This window comes from Lepisma saccharinum, chromosome 16, assembly GCF_977018435.1.
Source record: "Lepisma saccharinum chromosome 16, izLepSacc3.1, whole genome shotgun sequence".
In the NCBI taxonomy this organism is placed as follows: Eukaryota; Metazoa; Arthropoda; class Insecta; order Zygentoma; family Lepismatidae; genus Lepisma; species Lepisma saccharinum.
The window spans coordinates 6,461,300-6,485,503 of NC_139244.1; the positions used below are offsets into that span (position 1 = coordinate 6,461,300).

General features: G+C 38.1%; 2 protein-coding genes across 2 annotated transcripts in view; one reads left to right on the forward strand and one right to left on the reverse strand.

Moving 5' to 3' along the window:
* LOC146000147 (putative glutamate receptor) overlaps window positions 1–24,204 on the reverse strand; it is a 342,647-nt gene that overhangs the window by 254,313 nt on the left and 64,130 nt on the right. The window lies entirely within an intron of this gene.
* LOC146000218 (ATP-binding cassette sub-family G member 1-like) overlaps window positions 1–24,204 on the forward strand; it is a 105,387-nt gene that overhangs the window by 21,636 nt on the left and 59,547 nt on the right. Inside the window, exons 2-4 of the mRNA XM_083137616.1 lie at window positions 2,608–2,725; window positions 17,455–17,644; window positions 18,233–18,378. Of these exons, the coding sequence (XP_082993742.1) occupies window positions 2,608–2,725; window positions 17,455–17,644; window positions 18,233–18,378 (454 nt within the window). The remainder of the gene's footprint in view (window positions 1–2,607; window positions 2,726–17,454; window positions 17,645–18,232; window positions 18,379–24,204) is intronic.

Consider the following 24,204-nt stretch of genomic DNA (forward strand, 5'->3'; position numbering starts at 1 on the left):
TCATTCTATAAGTAAGCAAACAATAGCCTATGTTAATAATTTTTGATACACATATTTGTAGCACTATCTTTATGTCGTGGCCACTTTGTTTATGATTTCAGTAATTTTGGATATATTTAAGTATGTCAAAATAATACACGCATGCAGGCTATATCAGATTAGTTACTTAATTGGAAGCACCAGCATCCTATAAACTCGTAAAAAAACTCACAAGTTGCCACCCCTGTCATGAAAAGTATTTAGCATGAAAAGTATTTAGTGAGTTTTCTGGGAGAAAAAAAATCATATCAACAACAAGGGTAAATTTACAGTACATGCCTGCGAACACAGAGAATAAGAAAAAAATTCTGGGGCTTGTATCGCTAAAATTAGGTCTCAATCAGCAAAAGTCATTAAGAAAAGCTGGTTGCCAAATTTTAAATTTTATTGGTGCTAGACGGCGATACTGCGAACGTGCGCTCGTGCTTAACAATAGGTAATAATTGCACAATTCTAATAACCAGGTTGGCGTTAGAGAATAATTTTACAAGAAACTGATGTTATCGATATTTTAACATTACATAATACAAGGGCCTCGCGGATATAGTTCGCACAGGGCCTCGCGTTCCCTAACGGCGGCCTTGGTGGAAGAGCCTTCAGGAAGTCCTGGATGAGCTTTCGGCAGATAAGGAGCAGAAGGCAGATACGAGAAACCAGAGCGCGGGATTTTCACGCAGGATGAACGAACTTGAGACAGCAGTTATGGCGACTGCCTGGAACGATATCCTTGGCCGTCTCAACAGTACGAGCATTAGCCTCCAAGATCCTACAGTCAGAATGAATGCGGCAATTGGCTTGATGGCATCACTGGTCGACACGGTTCAGTTTGCACGGGATACATTTGACGTGTATGAGCAGATGGCGACCGGAAATGTTCAACACGGCGAATACAAAGATGAGCGGCGTCGAGGCCGTAAGCGAAAGCCCGATGAAGGAGCTGCAAACGAAGCAGATCTCAGCCAAAAGGAAACGTTCAAAACTCAGACGTATCTGGTCATGATCGACGGTCCGTTACCTGAACTGGAAAAGCTGATGAAGGCATATGACGGTATTTGCAAAACATTTGGATTTCCCTCGGAGCTAACGTCATTGAGCATTGAGCAGATCGAGGACAAAGCAAAGAATCTCGTTTCCTCGTATCCAGATGACTTGGAAGACACACTGGCGGCTGAGCTGGTACAGTTTGCTGCGTTTATGCGCACTCAGAAACCGGTGACTGTGAACGAATCGGCAGAGCTTACCATGTGCAGTCTTCTGTCATCGTTGAATCTTTCTCGGACATTTCCAAACGTCGAGATTGCGTTGCGCATCTATCTGTGCATGATGGTGTCCCTTGCCTCCTGCGAACGGAGCTTCTCAAAGTTGGGAATAGTTAAAGGTGAGCTGCGGTCTTCAATGGGGCAGGAAAGGCTAAGCATGCTGGCGCTTATGAGCATGAGCTGCAGCGCAGCCTTGACTTCACTGACACGATCGAAGAATTTGCGCTTGCTAAGGCTTGAAAAACAGCAATATATGTAAGCAGCACTAGTGCACCTCTCAATCATTTCATGGTACATTTTCATAATCACAATAATAATATTTTTTTAAAAAACATAAAAACAAGAAAAACATTAAAATTATATATATATATTAATCACAGTATGCAAGTGCATCATGCTCAATTTGCGCTGCAGCATCGGGCCCAATTTCGTCTTAATCCGGCCCTGGGGAAGACTAAAGGGGAAAAATATTATTCAATTCAACCACTTATACCTAAAGAACCTTAATATCAAGACATTAACCTTTCGAGAAACTCTTTAACAAGCCTTCTTAGATGTCGGCTAAATTACACCCTAGCCCCTAAAGACCTGTACACTAGGAAGATTGTGCAATCCCAAATCTGTCAGTGTGGTGCAACTGAAGGAACACCTTATCATATTATATTTGAATGTCGTCTTAATGTAACTACGCGTGATTATTTCTTAAGAGACCTAAAAGAAGCAGGATATAATGGCGCATACGCCTTGTCAACACTTTTGAGGAACCCAACTATGTACTTACCAACTATATTGTGAGAGAAAATATTGTATTATAAAATTATGAAATGTAAAACAAATGTAACTGGTGCATAACGGAAAAGCTACAACCAAATATACATTTACAAAGAAAAAATCCAATTTGACAATTGCGGCAACTGTTACAGTTGAAGTTAGTTTTTACGTAAATTGAGCAACGTCATTTTCTAAGCATATCGAGCACATCCCATACAACTAATTTTGATGTCCTAAACGCAAGTCCAACTTGCTTTTATAATTTATCCAATTTCTCTCTAGTGTTCCTCGGTTGTAGCAAAACTAATCCACATGAATTCTGCTTTAAGTACGCTCACAAGGACAACTAAGAGGGTTGTGCAGTGAACTCCTTGCCGTGGACTTCAGCCCACTTGAAATATTACTTGGATTCTCCCACATATGCACAGATCTTTAATTCAAAATTTAGACTAGGTGTTCAAATGGTGTCTAAGTTGATCGGCGAACATTTCTATGGAAGGTTCATTTTCCCTAACGCTCCCTTTTCCTATATTTACAGAAACGAAAACGGTCCTGGATCGTCTCAGCGGACGTTTCAGTGGCGGTCAGTTGACAGCCATTATGGGACCCTCGGGAGCTGGGAAAACATCTCTTCTAAACATACTAGCTGGACACACGTAAGTATGTGCTTGTCTTGGGTAATTTGAACATTAACTTACATTCATCTAAATGTGAATATGTTACGAGATTAGTCTGAAGTGCAGTAACTCTGTAATAAACATTTGGTGATTCTTTTTCAAGCTTAAGATCTTCTACTTCCGACCCTATTCCGTATTCCTAGGTTTACAGATCTTCTTTGTAGACTTAACATGATCAATGCTTTAGAAAATTAGGTTCTAAAGCGTGTATGGTTTTCTTCGAGTGCTCGACTCACAATCTCGTGACGAAGTGCCCCTGGTTCATGTTCTGGCAAAGAATAATCGTATTACAGGATGCAACACCGCAGGTTAGTCAATAACCAAGTTTGAGATTAGTGAATGTGTCACAATCTCCCATGACTTCGTAATGCCCAGGAAAAGTCTAAAATCTTTACAATAGTTTCTTTTTAAAGCTATGTGCGTGAATACGACTTAGAACGTTGCAGCGCAGTACTACACAAAATGTAATACAAATATACTTTATAGTGTTAATCATTTTATAAGTTAGCCTCTATCATAGATTTAGGGAACAGCCTGGCAGGGCACATCTTATTAATTATCCATTATTTTGAGGCTGTTGTTAGTTTTCATCCTATCCGTTTGACGGCGCTAGTCACTTCCGCATCCGCTTACTGATTTCGGCAGTAGCGCTGATTTATAGGGATGTCTTATCCTTATTCTGGTCTGGAAATGGGTGTCCTCATGTGAGTGTTTCTTATCAATTTCATCCAATTATCGTCGTGATTGGTCAAAAACGCAGAAAAACGTCGTAAAGTAAGAAAAGTAAATAACAATGTATAACGGTGCATTGTCATGTACAGTGTAAATCTTTAGTGAAGCCTCACTGAGACCTCACGTTTTACAAAAAAAAAAAAAAAACGATATTGAATTGGAAACACTGCAGCGTCAATGCCAAAACTGTATCCAAGATAAGAAAGAGCTGCACAGCTGTCAGTCGGGAACACCACACAGAAGAGCAATGTTAACCATGAGTCATCAAGGAATTAGCACAACGTTTCTTTCTGTGGTCATTCGGCCTCGGAAGAAATATTTGTTGTCCATTTTGAGCTCTCAAGAAATCAGGTTCTGAGATGGCGATTTATTTCCTTCATGAATGAAAATAGGTTGTTCATTTTTTCGTTTCTTTTCTCTCTTTTGTCATTAGCTCTAAAACAAATATAAAAAGTAAAAAGTGATAACTTTGTTATTTTTACGACCATATTATATCCCTCTTGTTTACTTTCAACGATAAGGACGAATGTTGGAGTGACCAGAAAAAATGAACGAACACAATAAGCTCTTAAATATTACCCAAGCTTTGAAAATAGATGCCGGCTCCAGTGAAAGAGTGGTTATCACATCGCGCTACGACGCCAGACGTCCCGCGGTTGAATCCTGGCCTGGCCATGGATTTGTGAGTGTCCATTCATCAATTTTATCATGTCGTCACTCATCCCTATATTTGATTGAGTTTGATTGACCCCATATTTGCAACTCAGCCAAAAGTGGCACAAGAAGCGAAGTAAAATAAAGCAAATCAATCAATCAATCAATCAATCGAACATAGGGTCTCCGGTTTCATAGAGCAGTATGCAAAGCACTTTGTCATGAAGACCCTCAAAATTGAAATAATAAATGGAACAGAAACCCTGATATTAGTCAGGCACGTATCAAGGAATTCCTTTCGGGGGGGGACTCAACATCATTTTTTAAAGAGGTATAGTAAAAACCTCACAATTGTATGTTTAAGACCAGTGGTGGCAATTGGGTTCCAAAACAGGAAGGGGCGGAGGGCGGTGCAATGAAAGTTTACTTTCTCTTGGTAGACAAGGCTTAACATTAAGAGGCCATAATGTTGAGGCAAAAAAAATGGGTAGCAACTATCCCTTAAATCGTCACCACTTAAGGCTGTCATTTTAATCAGAACGTGAAATCGGAACATTTTTTACCTCTCGACTCCTCTGTTTCCATGCATTAACATTGTGTGCCGGAACCATCTCAGTAGGTGTGTTTGTCCATTTCTTCTCATCAGGCATAAAAACATCTATGGTGTCTTTGAGTGTTTTTACGAAGCTGTTACACATGTACGGGATGGACAATCCACTCGACAACGCGAGATTCAAATTGTGGGCTGCCAACTGGACGCAGACAGCTCTCGAATATTCCTCTCTGATTCGAGTCTGAACACCACTAACGTGTCTTGCCCTCCCATGTTTGCAGCTCTTATAAAAGCCGAAACCCACCAAATTGTTCAGATTCAGGCCTTAGCACTCACAAGTGTTCAAAAATGCCTGTCACAGCTTCCGCTCTCTTATCATATATCGGCACAAAACAAAGGCAGTCTTCTCGAATACAGCTGGATCACGAAACAATTAATGCACAATGAAAACCCTTCCGTTCCCAACATATCTAATGTTTCGTCTCCCAGTATGATCAAATGCTTATTCATTTATCTCCTGTGACGTGCCCAAGGGAGGGTTGGTGAGGTCATAACCCCATTTGACCCAGTATTCCTCTCTTTTTAAAACAAAGAAGAACGTCAAAGACAGGGAAAAGATTGCAAAATCAGGACTGACCACCAAAAATAGTATGCGTAACCCCTCTCCCTTCCGAAAATCCTGGGCACGCCACTCTTTATCTCAGACACATTTTTTTAAAATCAATTCACAAGAAGTTTTATCATTCCGTATTGGAGATTAAAGTAAGATGCGTTCTTCCTGCAGGTTTGCATATGATCCTTTAGGATGACACAGGTGACACGGTGTGAAATCTCCCTTATTAGGCCACTGTCATTGTCACCTCGAAGTAGTAGCACTTGTTGACCACAGAAGAAAAAAAATCTCCTCAACCGGTGGGAATGCTCCTCAGTTTTCTTCTCTCTCATATTTTCTGTGCTTGTTCACTATACAGGCAACACCTTACGATTTGATATACGCAGGACATGTACGAAAAATCGGTTGAAGTCAAGGATGGCTAGGTGGCTCAGTTGGTAGAGCCCTGATTCGGGTCCTGGTAGAGCCTGCAATTTCCGCCTAAAATGTCTACATATGCAACATCTTCTTCCTTTCTCTTCTCGACATTCATAAAATTTTCGGCTGTCTCTTTATGGTAGTTAAGTGTTTCAATGTATTTTGAACCCAGTAGGCTTAAACAAAAGTATTTCTTACACCATGAAATTCTCGGACTGCATATACGAAATTTAGTTCTGGCAAAACTAAATCATCACTCAAAATTTTGATTTTCAGTTGATCTATGAAGTTTATTTCTGTTTTAATAAACCACTCCAATATATGGTACTGCTGAAATATTCACTTTAGAGAGAGAGAGTGAGAGGGAGGGCGGGGGGCCTTGATCTCTTCGGCCCTCAACCCGAGCTGGCACTACACTAAGGCTGCTGTCGTCAATGTTTTCATTTTCGAATCACTACATCTTATAAAGCAACCAGAGGACGCTGACTGATCACTAATCGACTGTATGAATTGTCACACTTACCTCTGAAATCTCATTAATCGATTCTTTGTAGAGATGAACCGAAAAATTGAATCCGCTTATTTATATCCTCATTATATTCTAGAACGTTCCGCAGATAAAACGATTCGTTAATATTGCCAGTAGTTGACTCCTTCTCTCATTCAAGAATGTACCCTCTCCCGCCTTCCAGAGATTAGAAATTACAACGAATCGCCCTACGTGTGGCGCTACCTTTGTTGTGCAGCTTCCAAATGCTGACAAGTCTCTACATTGTGCTCAAGTGCACTGCGACAACACCGAAAGCGCAAGAAAAGTTTACATGCAATATTATCAACAACAGGGTTATAGAACATTCTCCGTCTTGCCTCGATAATTGTCTATCTCCTTAAATCATCGTCACACTATTAAAAAAAACAAAAACCTAATTTTATCTAGTGAAAAATAAAAAAAATCTTGGGTGGGGCCCTCGAGCCACCTCAACCCCACCTTGGATACGTGCTATTAACAATAACAGGGGTATAAAACATTCTCAGTCTTGCCTCGATAATTATTTCTTCCCTTAAATTATTTTCACATTATTCAAGAAGCCAAAAACCTAATTTTATCTAACGTAAACTGAAAAATTTCCTGGGTTGAGTCTATCCCCCTATGCCCCATCTTGGATACGTGCTATTATCAATAACAGGGTTATAGAACACTCTCCGTCTTGCCTCGATAATTATTTATCTCCTTAAATTATTGTCACATTGTTTTATTTCACACCACAAGAAACCAAAAACTTCATTTTATCTAGTATAAACCTAAAACTTTCAGGGGGGCTCGAGCCCCCTAAGCCCCCCTTTGGATACGTGCCTGATTAGAGTATTTTAAGAGTTTAGGCAGATTAACAATTCACGTCAACCTACAACAATTTCACCTGTATTGTGTGATATATGGTTAGGGAGAATTCACACCGAAGAAACACGCGACACGACTGTTTCACACCGAAGAGACAAGATGCACGCGGCAAACAACACTGATTTATATGCTCAGTTTGCATGATGGTATCGATATATTGCATTAATCAGTTTATTAGTCACCCGAAAATAACGTAACAAGAGACATTGTTACGTGAAAACTTCGTTGTAAAATTTGTGAAGTTATTGAAACTTGGGAGAGGCATGTTGTGCACGAGAAAACTGAGAAAAAATATGCACTGAACTCAAACTGTATACGCTAGACTTTTCAGCCTGAATAAAGCGAATACCTAAACACTAGAGAAATGGTTCTCAACCTTCTTGAAACCATGTCACGGTATTCTTTTTTAAGTCAATGCCCTTAGCCGAAGAATTTTCCTCGTAAAATTCCTCAGTATTGTAGATTTTATGCATGAATTAACATGTAGCTACCTAAGAAATTAAATATTGATAAATAAATTCTAGCATAATCATAAGAGTAATAATAGCTTGATTACGTGTGTAGGATTGTTAACAAATATAAAAATATGGAATACAAAGTGGTAACGTCGTCTCATTGTAATTAAGTGATCCCGGGTTCGATAACCGGGGAGGCACCGGGCAGAGCCAGTTCTGATTAGTCTATTTGTGCATAAAATGGACTTAAAAAACGAAAACTCACAACTCAAATATGATATTGGGATTATGATAGTTGTCAACCACTTTCAGCAGAACATTTCACAGCTCAGTATAGTTGATACGAGGGCACGGTATCGGGTCGCGGCCCGGTGGTTAAAAAATGCACTAGAGTACTTCACCATGTTGACTAATATATTTTGGACTAAATTGCCTCCATAAGCTGACTTTTTCAAATAAAAGCAGTCAGGTAAATGGCCAAAACACGGCCTCTTTTCACGATGTTGAAGGCAAATTATAGCCGATAGATAACTGCATCAAAAAACTTGATAAAGCGAAATGAACGTTGTGTTTAAATCCTAACACATTGTTAAAACATTGTACATATCTTACTTTATTATATCAACAAATTAGAGGATCAAACATAATGCCGGTTGGGCTCTCTTCTAGAGTCTAAATACAGATCGTTGGAATGAAGCATTCGCTGCGCATGCGCGAACAAGAAACTGAAGCAATACGATGCACGGTATTGAGAAAACGGCACAGTCCGAGAGGTACGAAAGCGACACGCGACACGTCCATCTTGCCGTGTCTCTTTGGTTCGAAAGGTTGCATTGATTACTGAGGGTTGGCTTCCAAGCGACACTTGTTTCGTGTTGCGTGTTTCTTCGGTGGGAATTCTCCCTTGCACATTTCCCTCTTGCAACACACAACCTTGACTCGATACGATATGTGCATTTCCTTGCCCCTTTTCTGTATTTTTTTTCTATTTAGGATATATTACGTTGCCTTTTTGCCTCTTGGTTAATCCGTGGCGATGAGAATGATTGAGCAATTGATAACATGGATGTGATGGGACAAACATGCCTTAATCATGGTTCGAAGTTAAGACCTCTGTCTTCAAAGCACGTTACCACGTGTGTCTTTTATTCTCCAGTCACCATTAATTTCAAGAGGTAAAAAACGACGTTGTGTAAACAAATTGTATAAATAATTTCCATGACCATAAACAATTGTTGCACTTGTTGAGAGAAATCCATACCCTCGTAACGTTATAAGTAAACGTCGACCTAGTTGATGTCCCAGGAACCCTTCCTTGCACGAAAATCACACTGTGTCCACATGATTTACGACTGAACGCTTACTAAAGTAATAGATATGTGCCTCCGATTTCCATTAATCTTTCACTCTTCGTATATTTTGAGGTCAGCTAATTCGAACATACGACCCTAAGACAGCTACACACTGCCAAAAAAACTGCAGTGTATATATGGAATATTTTTCCCTTCAGCTTCTTATATATGTTTGATTTGGTTTATTTTACTTCGCTTTTCCGCCACTTTTGGATAAACGCGACGATGAGGATGAGCGATGAAATGATGAAATTGATGAAGAGACACTCACAATGAACACCGAATGAACACAATGTCAAGGCGGTATTTAAGCAAGCTGTGTTAACCACTCTACCACGGAGGCCGGAATCCTTTTTAGTTAGGAGAAATCGTTCCTTGACAGCGAACTAAGAACAGTTAATATGCGTCACGTCAGAGTTATGATATTTTAAATTTCTAGCAATCAATTGGGATTTACTCTTAACCATTTTTTTGCCTACATAAAAACTTCCACACAGTTAAGGAATGATTAAGCACACTATGATGACGGAAAATAATAATTCACATGACTATAGTGATGCATTACATCGGTGAAACATTAATTTTCGATCAGGAAGAAATTTTGGAAAACGCAGGAACACAATGAGCAATTGATTTATTTATTTTACTTCAATTTTCTTCCACTTTTGAGTAATCACATAGATAAGGATTAAAGGTGTGTTAAGATGAAATTTGTGAAAGGAAATCACAAACGTAGGACACAGCCCAAACTCCACAGACCATTATACTGGCCTTGTGTCTAGACGCCAGATCCTTGTTAGTCGGCCAAATACACTCCATGGTCACAATGACGTAAGCATTCGTAGAATAAATTTGTAAATCATTCTCCCCCTCCCCCAAGAAACGTGAGCTAAACTAGTGCGCATTCTGTGATATGTTCATGACTTCTCAGGAACCACTCGCGGCCTTCAACTAGTTTATCCTGAAAAAACTGCGGGTTAGGATGTTAACAAATACTTCAGGAACAATATCCAAAGAATACTGTCACATACGCAGAATGCAAAACATTTCTATTTTTTCATTTCTACTACAACCCTGGAGAAAAGAAAGGCGGCTGGAGCGTGGTACTGATCGTATCCCCTCTAAAATGGACGAGCTCGAGAATATACGTTAGTACTAACTACTCATGCCAGGAATTTTCGTATTTTTTATACTTTTTTATTTGCCCATTACTAACCTTGTTCATTCCCAGCCATAACAGCAATTAGTCGATGCAATAAAAATACACCAAACTTAAAAAGAAACAGGTGTCGGCGTGCGAACGCGCGCGCGCGCATACACACACACAGAGAGAGAGAGAGAGAGAGAGAGAGAGAGAGAGAGAGAGAGGGAGGGGGTAGGAACACAAAAATCTTCCACAAAGTGCCCAGATCATGCCTGACAGACTCCAACAGAAAGCTTTCCGTGAAACAAGTTTACGTGCGCATAGAGTAGTGATGGCCTTGTCTGCAACTGCCTTCCCCCACTTTCTTATCCAATACAGGAGTAATGAAGTGTTTCCAACTACCTTCCAATCTAACTAAGAGGAGGGAGACCTTTATTTTAAACTTCGCCAGCGTACCATTATAAGTATATTATATGGCTCACCATATTATTTGATTAAGCATATTAGCTTAGTAAAAAACAGTTATTTTGTTAATATAAATCCTAAATTTCATTAATGTTGAAGTAATTTTCTTTGATTTATTACTTACGTGAAAAATCAAACATCAACACGAAGTTCGTTAATGATTGAAATTGAATATTATAAGAATTATCACTTACAGTACTTATACAAAGTTACGTTAAGTACTTACGATTGCAATGAAATAAGCATAAAAACATCAATAGAATAATATAGAGCCAATTTTGCAAGATAATTTTGGTTTGAACACATGCATGTGTTAATTTGTAAGTAAATATAACCAGAATAAACCTGTTTTAAATAGAAATTATTCATAAATTTGGCAATTTGGTCAAAATGTATATTAAATCCTACACATGTTATAGTATGTTTTTATATGTCAAACTCTTCTGTTGGGAAAAAAAACTATAACATACGGAAAATAACCTTTTTCCCGCTGAGGGTAAAAATATTTGATCAAACAATTTTATGATGTAAATTAAATAAAAGAACATAAGTTTTGATGATAATATAACAATATATTGTATCAACGATGCATGACAGTATAATTCATAACAAAATGTGGTAAAAATTATATTTCGTACAAGAAAAATTATAAAAGTTTATATTCTGTGACTATAGTGAAAAAGTATATAATTTGGAAACACTGTGGGGAGTAAGAAAAAAGATGGTAGATAAAATGACATCGCATCTTGTCATGAGGACAAAATATGATGAAAAATTTTGTTTGAGGACATGCTAAAAGTTTAGCGGTGAATGCCCAGAATGCTGTTTTAACTTGAATTGCAGCGATATTTGTGTAAATTCTGATACATTATCAATTTGAGAATAAGGGAAAGTTTTCCGAATTTGGAACAGGAAATCGTATAATGAATATAAGTATCCTTGATCTTTCCTTGTAAGTGGAAATGGTCGCATTGCTAATAAAATAGCGACTTTGAGTGTTGAAAAATCATAATAATGCAATTATTCTAATGGAAACTGACAAATCTTGCAAGAAATTTCATAATTCTTCAGTGTTGTATTCCAAGCTGTGGATTTGAGCTGATCTCCACATTAAGCAACAAAAGTCATCATATTTCCCCAGGCTTAAGCATGTTAAAAAGACCTGTAACCTAAAATGAAATAAAAACAACATTTACTAAAAGTAATACAAATCGTATATTTAAATATAACTTGTAAAATAAGAATCTCAAGAAGTTTTCTACTGTAAAGTGGTTATAAAATTGAGTCATACCTATGTGAATGAAATATGATTTCTTTATGAAGAAGCTAAGTTATTGAAGATTTAATTTAAATTTTTTAAAATATGTTGATGTTCTATAATCAATTGTGTATGTATGTGTCTTGTGTGGTAGTAGTGCTGTCTAGTATGTATGTGTAGTAGTTGTGCTGTCTAGTATGTTGGTTTTGTCTTGCGTAGTAGTTGTGCTGTCTAATTTGTTTGTGTTTGTCTTGTGTAGTAGTTGTGCTGTCTAATGTGTTTGTGTTCGTCTTGTGTAGTAGTTCCTCCATTCATATTGGGGGTTAGACGTAGAGCTGACAACTCTGCACTGTAAAAACACATGTCAAGAAACAACAATATAAGGCCATGGATGTTCCCAAGGTAAAATATTCCGGAGGTAAAATAGTCCCCCGTTCGGATCTCCGGGTGGGGACTACTTTGGGAGGTCCCTGGACTAAGGATAAGATCTACGTTAGGAATAAGGATATTAAATTAGGCACCTGGAATGTTCTGAGCCTTTACCGGCCTGGGGCATTTCAGTGTACAGTTAATGAGATAGTGAAGTATAAATTAGATGTAGTAGCTGTCCAGGAAGTTAGGTGGCCAGGAGAAGGGAATTGTAAAACTAAAAATTATACTTTTTTCTATGGTGGTACTGAAAATCATAATTTTGGAACAGGCTTTTTCATAAATAATATAATTATATCGGCTCTTAAAACAGTAGAATTTATTAATGATAGGATATCATATGCAGTTTTACAGGGTAGGTGGTGTAAAATTATTTTAATAAACATACATGCACCAACGGAAGATAAAGATGATAATACTAAAGATGATTTTTATGCAGAGTTAGAACAGGTCTTTGATAAATTTTCTCAGTATGATATGAAAATTCTGTTAGGTGACTGTAATGCACAAATTGGCAAAGAAGAGACATTTAAACCCAATGAATTAAGTAATGATAATGGTATAAGATTGATTACTTTTGCAACCTCAAAGAATTTAATTGTGAAAAGTACCACTTTTAAACATAAAGATATCCATAAATATACCTGGTCTTCTCCAGATGGTAAAACTCACAATCAGATAGATCATATTCTCATTGATAAGAGAAGGCATACTAGTATAATTGACGTTCGTACACATAGAGGTGCTGACTGTGCTAGTGACCATTATTTAGTAATTGCTAAATTAAGAGGAAGACTCTCAGTGATAAATCATAAGCAACAAAATCTAAAAGTTCTAAAATTTGATACAGGAAAGTTTACTGATGAAAGAATTAAGAAAGATTACCAAATTAAACTGTCAAATAGATTTGATGTTTTGCAGGATTTAAATGATGATGAAAATATAAATGAAACAGACGTAAATAAGAATTGGGAGCACATACGTAATGCAATAGAATCAGCAGCTAAAGAAAGTATAGGATACCATAAACCGAGAAAAAGTAAGCCATGGTTTGATAATGAATGTCATAATCTAATAGAAATAAGAAATCAGGCTAGAGGTGGTTAAATAACTCTGATGATACAAATCTAAACAATTATAATAGAATAAAGCGAGAAGTTAACCGCACGTTTAGAAGTAAAAAAAGAGATTACTTGAAAACAAAAATTAACGAAATTGAAACAAACAGCAAAAATAAAAATATCAGAGATTTATATAAAGGTGTAAATGAATTTAAAAAGGGGTGGCAACCTAAAGTAAACTTGATAAAAGATAAAGACGGTGATTTTCTAGCTGACCCAAGTGATATTCTAAATAGATGGAAGAACTACTTTAATGACCTTTTAAATGTCCATGTAGGAGATAAAACAGAAGTGAATGAAGTACACACAGCAGAACCTTTAGTTCCAGAACCCAACTTGACTGAAGTTAAAGATGCTATTAAAAGGCTAAAGAATAACAAAGCACCTGGCATTGATTTAATACCAGCTGAGTTAATTAAATATGGTGGAAATTCATTAATGTATCAAATTCATAAATTAATCTGTTTAATATGGAATAAAGAAGAAATCCCTCAACAGTGGAAAGAATCCATAATTGTTCCTGTGTTTAAAAAAGGTGATAAAATGAACTGCAATAATTACCGTGGAATTTCTCTACTCTCAACAACATATAAAATATTATCTAACATTCTTTTTAACAAGACTAACCCCATATGCTAATGAAAGTATAGGTGATTATCAATGTGGATTTAAACGTAACAGATCAACTACAGATCAAATTTTTCACATCAGACAGACACTTGAAAAAAAGTGGGAATATAATCAAAATGTCCATCAGCTATTCATTGATTTCAAAAAAGCATATGATTCAGTCAAAAGAGATAAACTATATAATATATTAGTTGAGTTTGGAATACCTAAGAAGCTTGTTAGTATGATAAAAGTATGCACCAGTGAAACAGAAAGTAAAATTCGTGTGGGTATTAATATGTCTGACAAATTTACAATTCATGATGGGTTAAAACAAGGAGATGCATTATCTCCATTGCTCTTTAATTTTGCCTTAGAATATGCTGTTAGGAAGGTAAGAGAAGCTAAAGAAGGACTAAAATTAAATGGTGTGACTCAGTTGTTAGCATATGCAGATGATGTAGACTTACTGGGGGATGATGTGAATACAATTAAGAATAATGCTAAAATATTTTTCAAAACTGCTAAAGAGATAGGTTTGGAAGTTAACAAAGAGAAAACTAAATATATGCTTACAGGCCGAAACCAAGTGTTAGGTAATAATCAAAATCTAATTATTGATAACAACTCGTTTGAAACAGTTTCCAAATTCAAATACTTAGGAGTAATATTAACAAATGAAAATTATATTAAAGAGGAAATAAAAAGTAGGCTTAATTCAGGAAATGCATGTTACTTCTCTCTTCATAAACTTTTGTCTTCTCGTTTAATATCTAAGAAACTAAAAGTTAAAATATACAAAACAGTAATTTTGCCTGTAGTATTATATGGATGTGAAACTTGGTCCCTTACATTGAAAGAGGAACATAAATTGAGAGTATTTGAAAATAAGATCCTTAGGAAAATATTTGGACCTAAAAGGGAAGAGGAGACAGGTGAGTGGAGAAGGTTACATAATTTAGAACTAAATAATTTGTATTCATGTCCAGATATTATTAGAATAATTAAATCAAGAAGACTTAGGTGGGCAGGCCATGTGGCACGAATGGGAGAGGAACGAGGAGTTTACAGGATTCTTGTTGGGAAACCTGATGGTAAGAGACCTGTAGGAAGGCCAAGACGAAGATGGAGGGACAACGTTGAGATGGACCTAAGGGAAATCGGTAGGGATGGAAAAGAGTATATAGAACTTGCTCAAAATAGGGAAACATGGAAGGCCTGTGTTGCTGCAGCCATGAACCTTCGGGTCTAAGAAGGCTAGAGAGTTAGTTAGTTAGTTAGTTCTTTAATCAATTCATTCCCATACTCGTGATGGTGAAGCTCGTACTGTTGCTTATAGAAATAATCAAGACATTTGATTATTTTGAGGTACAAGTTCTATCTACAGTGATTGAAAGTTTATAAATTATTTTATGAGATTCATTTGCTACGAACTGTGATACGTAATAAATGCTTAATTTTATTATGTTGTTTAGATATGCCAAAGCAATGCTGTCCGATTATAACCAGATCATAAAAAATATTTACATGTTTATATGTGCGGAAACGTTTGCTTTAAGAGTTGATTTTTTTTTTTAATTGTTACACCTAGTATTCGAGAGTTTAAAAAAGAACTATGCTAGAATTTGCGTGTGTATTTGAACACACAAAAGACATATCGCTTGATTCATTCATAGAAGACTTTCTAGGGGTTGTGTGTGTAGCCACACTTCTTGCAGTTGTTCGTGTGATTCTGGTTCCCACAGCTGCCAAATGTGAGCTTGGCAGGCCTTTGGTTCGTGCATCCGTCTTTATGGGAAACTGTCATGTCAATTCAAGGTCAAGGAAGATTGGCTGGAAAAAAGACTTCGGGTGTTGAAGGCTAGACTGCTGAACTTGAGAAAATGTATACTCATGAGCAAGGGCAGAAACATACATGATACACAAATGAACCAGATAGACCTAAGGTAAGTGAGCCAAAGGTAGCCCGTGTTTCCAAGGTGGCCCACTGTACGAAAATCATATTAGTATTTAACGCAGCTAACAAATGGCACTACATTAATATACCCAGTCCCCCTCAGGTGCACCATGCAGAAAACGAACTGTCTCGGGATGCCAGCAGCCATTTTAGCTATTGTGGACCCCTGTCGTCGTAGGGACTGTGCAGACCACTCCTCCGCGGAGGTCGACTATTCTCGTTACTGTATATAATGCATATCAACAATTAAAAGTTTGACAGCAACAATTTTCTCTAATAAGATGTAGAAACGTGAATGAACATGAATAAATATGTTTTCTTGAGTACAAACACCATTTTCTAAGCCAACTATAAGGCGTGGGCCACCTGGGGAACAGACGTAACGGTTTTGTAATTCTTTCTTTTTTTTAAAATAAAAAGTTACAAACAATGTTACAAAATATGCATTTGGTACACGTTGTTAATTAGTTATAGGAGTTATTTCTTTTAATTTCAGAAATGTATCTCTCATTAGAGAGTTGTAAAATGCCCTAGAAGTTTAACTAGGGGCACCTTTGGTTCGCCTACCTTATATGAAAGACTGGAAATGGTCGGGAGCGGCGTTCCGGTTCGTGAATATCTGAAACCTTCCCAATGAGTATTGAATTGTTCTTAGCGTGTCGTAAAACTATAAATCTACCGTCGTTTGGTGAGATAAATGGAATGCTAGAAGGTGAAGCGCATGCGCAAGTTGCACCTCACACTCAATATTTCCGATATTTTTGTCACTGTCACAATCGAGATAGGAAAGGGTGTATTTAAGCCCAATGTAATATCTTAATTCTTCTTTATTAAACAATGTTACAAATCAACACAGTTGAGCTTTTTTTTCATCACTTATTGCTAGGGATTTGAACCTACAATTTACACGCTCTCTTACGAGGCTTTGGATGCTAGGCCAAACTATGTCCCACTGGACGAAGGTTCAATACGTACTCGTTTGTTCAAACCGTCCACTTGGCGGCGCTAGCTACTTCCGTGGTTACCAACCCCCCCCCCCCCCCCATAAATAAGCAACGTATCCTATTTTACAGAGTGGTTCAAAAGTCGGGCAACCGTAACTTTGCTTATAACATGAAAACTGCAAGAGATATTCACGCTAAGTTTTCTGCATTATGAAGCATCGTCCATACAGATAGTATTTTAAAATTCCTTTGGTTTACGAGTTTACTCCATACCCTCAAGTCAGAAGGAATTTTTGTCGGGAATTCCAAAATCGGGGATAAGAAATTTTCGCAGAGTCGTAATTCGAAGTACGTATGCATTTCTAACTATGATTTTTTTAAAAAAATATTCATTCATCTGGTGGGTAGAGTCTACTCAAGGTTCTATTAATAATAGCAGTAGTAACTTTGGAATAAAATGTGATTATCTTTATTATTTTATAATATTATTATTGTTGTATATTCCCTATTATTCAAGTTTTCTCAACGACCTAATCCTCTACCTGAAAAGATTTTCGGCGTTACTCATGCATGTATACACAGAAATGGATTATTTTGTCGTTCCAGCGTGATGGATGTCGGAGGGAAAATTCTTGTAAACGGAGTTGAAAGGAACCTCCGCCATTTCAAGAAGAACTCTTGCTACATCACACAGGAATTTGCATTTCTTCAGCATCTGACGGTCTATGAAACTATGAAGATAGCAGCAGACCTGAAGCTGGGGAACGACGAGAACAAACCCAGGAAACACAGACGGGTAAGTTAATTAAGCATGTTGCAAGGAGCACTTTTATTTTGCGAGAAATGACATATTACGAACCACATTATGTGTTGTAAATTTAAGCGATGAAGGCGTTATTCCAACGCGTTACTTCCCGACGGGAAGTAAAATAATACGAGAAACGGTACAAAAACAACGATGGAACTGAGGTAGAAAAAGAAACGAACCTCTTGCTATAACGTATCCAAGGTTTGTCTATCCACTTGTCTCTCTGATACTAGTTGTCTGTGACAAACTAAACTCCAGATTTAAAAATCTCAAAGTTCCAAAGGTTAAGTAAAACGGGCTCTTTTGAACGTTTGTAGTGCCGAAACAACGCACCAAGAACAAAACACGTTTCTGTGGGCGCCATTTAAATGACACACTGTATAAAATTTATATAATATCCTGATGCTTCATGAGAACCGACTGAAATTGTTTCAAATATCACGCTGGATATCTCTCATTTCCACTTGCATTTTGATTAATGAAGATTAATTATTCTTATTAGTTTTAGACTCGCAGAAGGGGTCAAGTGTACCCTAGTAATTTCTAGTGGTTCAAACTGCAACATTCTATTTCCAGATTTGCCAAATTTTGATAGTACTGGGGCTTGAGGACTCCAGCAAGACAATGGTGAAGAGTTTGTCTGGAGGCGAGAAGAAGAGGCTGTCCATAGCGGTGGAGCTGCTCACCAATCCCAGAATAATGTTCTTCGACGAACCCACCAGGTACGTATTCATATATTTCCATTGCGCTACACCAGCGCCCACGAAACGAAGTGGCCGGGCAGAAACTTGCAAGTGCGAAAGGCCATGCGAAGGAGGGTCAAGATGAACCAACTAACCTCGGCCTATCTCCAAGGTGACAATTTAAGTGTGTTGCGTGCAAAGACGTACTGGCAGTAAAGCTAATGTATCACTGCAATATGAAGCCATGAAACGTCAGTGTTGCAATATGCAGATATTAAACACCAGCACAATCTCTTAAACGGGATGTTAAATAACATGGAAAAATAGTAACTGGCAGTCACTAACGCCATCAAACGGTTGGACGGAAACTTTGGGTCACAAACCATGGACAAGTAATAAGGCTTAGCGATTAGTCCGTGGCCGATGTACATCTCATAAAATGATTTAACGAATTTCATGAATTTACATTATAGATTGTATTATTTGTATTACAAATCAAAAACGGAACCACTAAGCTAAACTGTCACAGTTATGGGCAAGCATTATGATAAGACTTTGAAGCAACACAAGATACTAACTAGAATTAAAGATATATATATATTACAGTATTACTTAATCACGTAAGCTATACTTGCATCGCAGATACTCAACTTGACTTTGGTCACTAATTTGTATATTTTTGTGTTTATATTGTAAAATATCGAAACAAAAATTGTCATATTGCTCATTATAAATCCCGCGGGTTCAGTCGTTTTTCTGACATTATTTTCCTATCTGTTTAGAGAAACACTAGCGCAAAGATTTTGTATCGCTTTCATGGATACATTCACCTTCTACCGTTATGTAATCACAATAAAACAATTCACCTAAACAGCCAGTTAAAGTACAAGAAACTGGTCCGAGAACACTTGCTTATTGGATTGGGCAATTCAAAGTTTATTTCACGCGAGGACACTGAAACTGCTTTTCGAAAAAGGGAGGTAAACGAGCATGTTTGCCTCTCTCTCCTTTCGTGTTAGGTTCCTCCTTGAGTTGGTGCGTTGCCTAACCCTGTTCGAGCGTTGGCTAGCGATCCTACAGTTTTAGTGGGTAATTTGATTCACACAAACAGTGTCGATTATTCTTTACATACACGTGTATATCATTTCGTTTACCATGTATACATAAAGTTTGCACACAATGTTATGTAATAAGTTTAAAATTGGAATTATTTTTTCGGTCGTTAGAAATAGTGCGGTCAAAGATACCTTCCGGCTTCCCCGATGGAGCAGTGATATCGTCCTTGCCTTGTAATCAAGAGGTCCCGGGCTCGATATCGGATGGAGGCATATAGTGTTTCGATCCCACTTTAAAGGCGTGCGCAGACACTCTGGTTGTGGGGGGTTGGCTAAGCCTTGATGAAAGTTTAGTCAAACTTCATTTAACTCACTATTTTAGTTTTTTTGTATTGATGGGTGTATGTAATAATAATAATAATAATAAATAAAATGCAGCAACATAGAGGCAGCATAATTGATTAATAATGTATGTGAGACTGGTAATAACAAGAAATTTGTCGGAGAACGAAGCGGAAGAGTTCAATTACATATGAAATAATGCAGCCCCTTCCCCCATAGTTGCTTGGAACTTTCATCGGTTTGAAAATACTTCCTTTTCTTTAAGAGTATAATATCGTTTAATAACGGCGGTAAGAAATTCACTGAACTAAGGTTGTTCCTAGTAAATTAGTAATTACTGTTGCCCCTCAAACTGATGTTTGACCTCATGGTTAAATTCCTCTACAATAAATTTTTAAATGAAAGTTACAATAAAGGGGCATGGACGTCTGGAAATGGAAGGGAGGGTGGCCACACCTCCCCCTTAGAAAACGAATGGCAACCTAAAAGTATTTATTTCACACGCATAACTGTATTTCAGTCACAGCTATTTACATTAATAATTTAAATGCAGATTCAGGAACGCGATAATTTCAAATTCAAGTGTTCGTTTTTGAGGGATCCACACTATTATCGGGGTAATATGGTTAGTTTACCCCCTGAAAAAATACTTTGCTTGCCTCTCCGTGGAAAAAATCTGCGGACGTCCATGATTAGGGGGGCAATTTACCCCCCTTGCCCCCCCATGCGCACGCCTATGCTTTAAACTGTAGGTTCAGTCCCGATTAACCTATCTGTACATAAAGTGAAGGTAAAAACAAAACTCAAAAGACACCTTCCAATCTTACCATAAATGTTTGTATCACATTTCATAAGGTAAGTAACGGACCCGAACCACTTGTGCCTCCCCCATAAGGTCGTATTTCACTGTATCACAGCAGGGGTACCGGGTTTGAATCCAGGCTTGGGTTTGAGTTTTGTTTGAAGGTCACTTTTATGCAGATAAGCTGACTGGAGTACAATGGGATCCGAACCAGTGTGTGCCTCCACCGGGTATCAAACTTGGGAATCCTTGATTACAAGGCGACGACGTTACCACTACGCCATCGGGGAGGCCCCGGCTTGGGCATGAGTGTACCTTGTTGTGTGTCCCTTCAAAAATTCCAATTCTATTATCACTCATCCTCATCTTCGCGATTAGCCAAAAGTGGCAGAAAAGCGAACTAAAACAAACCAATTCAATCAATTACTGCAGGTACAAAGTCCAATTTTCGATTGCGGATCTGGCCACTAGTTCCGGTTATTTTATGGACCGGGTAACCAAGATCCGAAATTATTTGACCATCTCCCAGATAGAGATATAACAAAAATAATTCAAATAAATCAATCATGTAATGTTTGAATATAAATTACAGATGCTAATATTGAGACGGCTGATTCAAGAGGGGAGTGTTTGTGACGTGATATCCAATGACTGTGCACATGCGCAGTCTTTCATTTATCATAAAGACACTTCTGACCTCTTGGCTTCTATACAAGGTTGCCGGAACTTTTTCTTGAATAAGAGAGGCCTGCATTTCAAGGCTATACAGCGAACTATTTTTAGATCAGCAGAAACTGGAAGCAGTGTTCGCTCGTGTCAGCAATCGACATCTCGGAAAATACTTGAGCTAGTAAGATGAAACTTGATACGCCGGCAGACCTAACAAATATAAACTCGTCTCCAAGAAAATTAACTGGATTGCCACGTCAGTCTAGCCGGGAGGGACAACACGAGGCGAGACCAAGAACGAGATAGGCTTTCTTATGGATATTAAGTCCGCTTTATGCACAGATTGGCTAATCGGGACTGAACCTAGAGTATAAAGTGGGATCCGAACCTCTATGTACCTCCGCCGGGTATCGAGCCAGAGACCCCTTTATGGCAAGGCGATGACTTTACCACTAAGCCATCCGTGTTTCCCTAAGAAACGGACTATCTCGTCTCGGTATAGACCATCCCTATGGCAAAGTTGCCCGGTATTCGTTAAATATGAAAAATATCAACGTACTGGAATACCGAAATACAGGTGGTGGGTGTCTTTCCGTACTTGGTGTGAAAGTTCCTTTGGACAGTTTCTGGTAAATATGTCTCGTGGTATGAAAGCGCACACTGAGCTTTTTCCGGATTTGAAAATATGTTTAACTTCTTGGACAGAGTTCCAGTTTCACTAATACCAGATCAATGGGACCTGAACTTGGTGAGTCATCCCACATTTTGCCACAAGTTTCGCTCCTCTATCTTAAAAACCTCACAAGGTACAAACGTCTGTAATGAGGGAGGGACTTTCTGGACACACTGTGCGGTTTTTCAATGTCTGGTCAACTTTTAGGTTAGCCAACCTCCAGTTGGAATTCACCTCCAGTCTTAACCAACATCGGGTATTTCAATGCAAAAATAACCAGGGGCCCGTCCAGTATCTGAGCGACGCTCGCTCAGCAAGATTTTCGCTCGTTGAGCAGACAGGTCATTTACTTGACGCTGCTCATTGATCAAAATATCAGTGCCTTTGAATAACCTGTGATCAATGTGGCTGCGTCGAGTGGACAAGATTTCGGTGTCTCAAGAGTTGTTAATTATGGAAATAGAAGAGTTGATGTGAACAAAACTGTGAAATTTTCATTTTCACACCCTTGCACAACTTTCCAAAACAACGGTGTATATTTAATATTTATTATATGGAATAAACAACACTTTTATTTTAATACAATTACAAAAAACTGGAATATTACATCACCTTCTGTTACTTGAACTTCCTCTCTAATTACGCTGTATCGCAAACCGTTCGTCATAAATATTTCCTCATTGGTCACCACTCGCGGCTCGCCACCCTCATACAGTTTTCCTCTTCTTCCCTTTGCCTCATGAGATCGAAACACAAAAACGTTATATGCTGTGGCTGAAACCTGTGGCGAGCTAGGTTCAAGTTCGCTCAGCCATCAAGTGAGCAGCAACGTCTGTTTGGCCGTCAAGCAGCTGAACGATCACGTTGCTCGCTGAGCGATCAGATACTTGACGCGCCACTGAGGTTCGCTGATCGTAGATTGGGTGTGGAACAATGGATATTTCCACTCAATTTTTTTTACAACAAGGAGGGTTCAACGGGTCCACCCATCTTTGGTTCAGTAAAATTGCCAGAGTTAACTGTTCATCCGCTTATTCATAAAAAATTCTTCGGACTTATTTTATTCTCTTAAATTAGAGACGTAGGACGGGATACGGATGGGAAGGAAATTACGTAATTCCACACACCAGATGGGAGTGCAGACCAAATGTCTGCAATTTCCTGATAGTTTCGGAATTTCTGCGATAAGAAACTGCATTGAGACTATCAAATCAGTTATTTTCCCCCCCTCGAGTCATCTTAAAGATATTTGGTTTTTAAAAATGCAGTGACACCAGATAAACAGAAAAGAATCAATCCTAGCGTGACTTCGTGACAACATACACACAACTTTGTCGGGTCCAGCAACCCCTGCTCCCCAACAAGCTTCCGGCCAGCAGTGTCCTGGATTTTCACTTACGAAATAAAGCAACCCTAATCAAACCAAAAGTTGATACATCCCCCCCCCCCCCACGTGAACTAGATATAGGCCCATGTTCATAACAATATCCCATGCTGAAATGGTACGATATATTTTGAATTTTGTACTGCGAAAAAAACTGCCTCATCTCGTTACCCCGAACGCTTTAATGGGTTGGTTCACAACTTCACCACTACGGATTCTATCGAGACGAGACATGGCAGCCATGGTCTCGTTCTCGTTGAGAGTTGTAAATGTCTGTCTCGTGTTTATTTGTAAATGTCTCATTGACAGTCTCGTCTCAATTTATAAACATCCGTCTCGGTTTGGGAGGGCAATTCTCGTTCTCGTCTCAAGTCTCCAAAAATATAGAATTAACAACGTATGCAAAGGCTTATCATTAGGGCTCGTAAGTTGAAGACCTATAAATTGCCAAAAAAAGACCTAATAATATCAAAAAAGGACCTAAAAACGGAAAAAAGGACGTATAAATGTGATCCAAATTAACTAATAACTTCAGTTTTAATTACATATTTAATGAATGAAAATTCTGGTGGTATGAAACACACAGTGCGAAAAAACTATATGAATGAAATGCATCTTCGTCCAGACATTATATTTTTTTAGATTAACACAATTTGAAAAATCATATTTGAAGAATCATATTTGGCCTAACCACACTAGGGTTACAGAAATAGGACTTTGGATCCTATTTCAGTCGTCCAAAAATGTTTTTCTCTCGTTTCAGGGATGGTTCAAATATATTTCTTTCTTTCTCTTTTTGTTCCGTCTATCGCAAAACAGTATGTAAAAGGCCAACCAGCGCCATCTCTTGGCGTTAAGAATTACTAAAAACAATAGAACATCGTCGAGCGTACAGCAGAGGCAGACACCTGCACGCGAAAAGATCGCTTTTCACAACGCT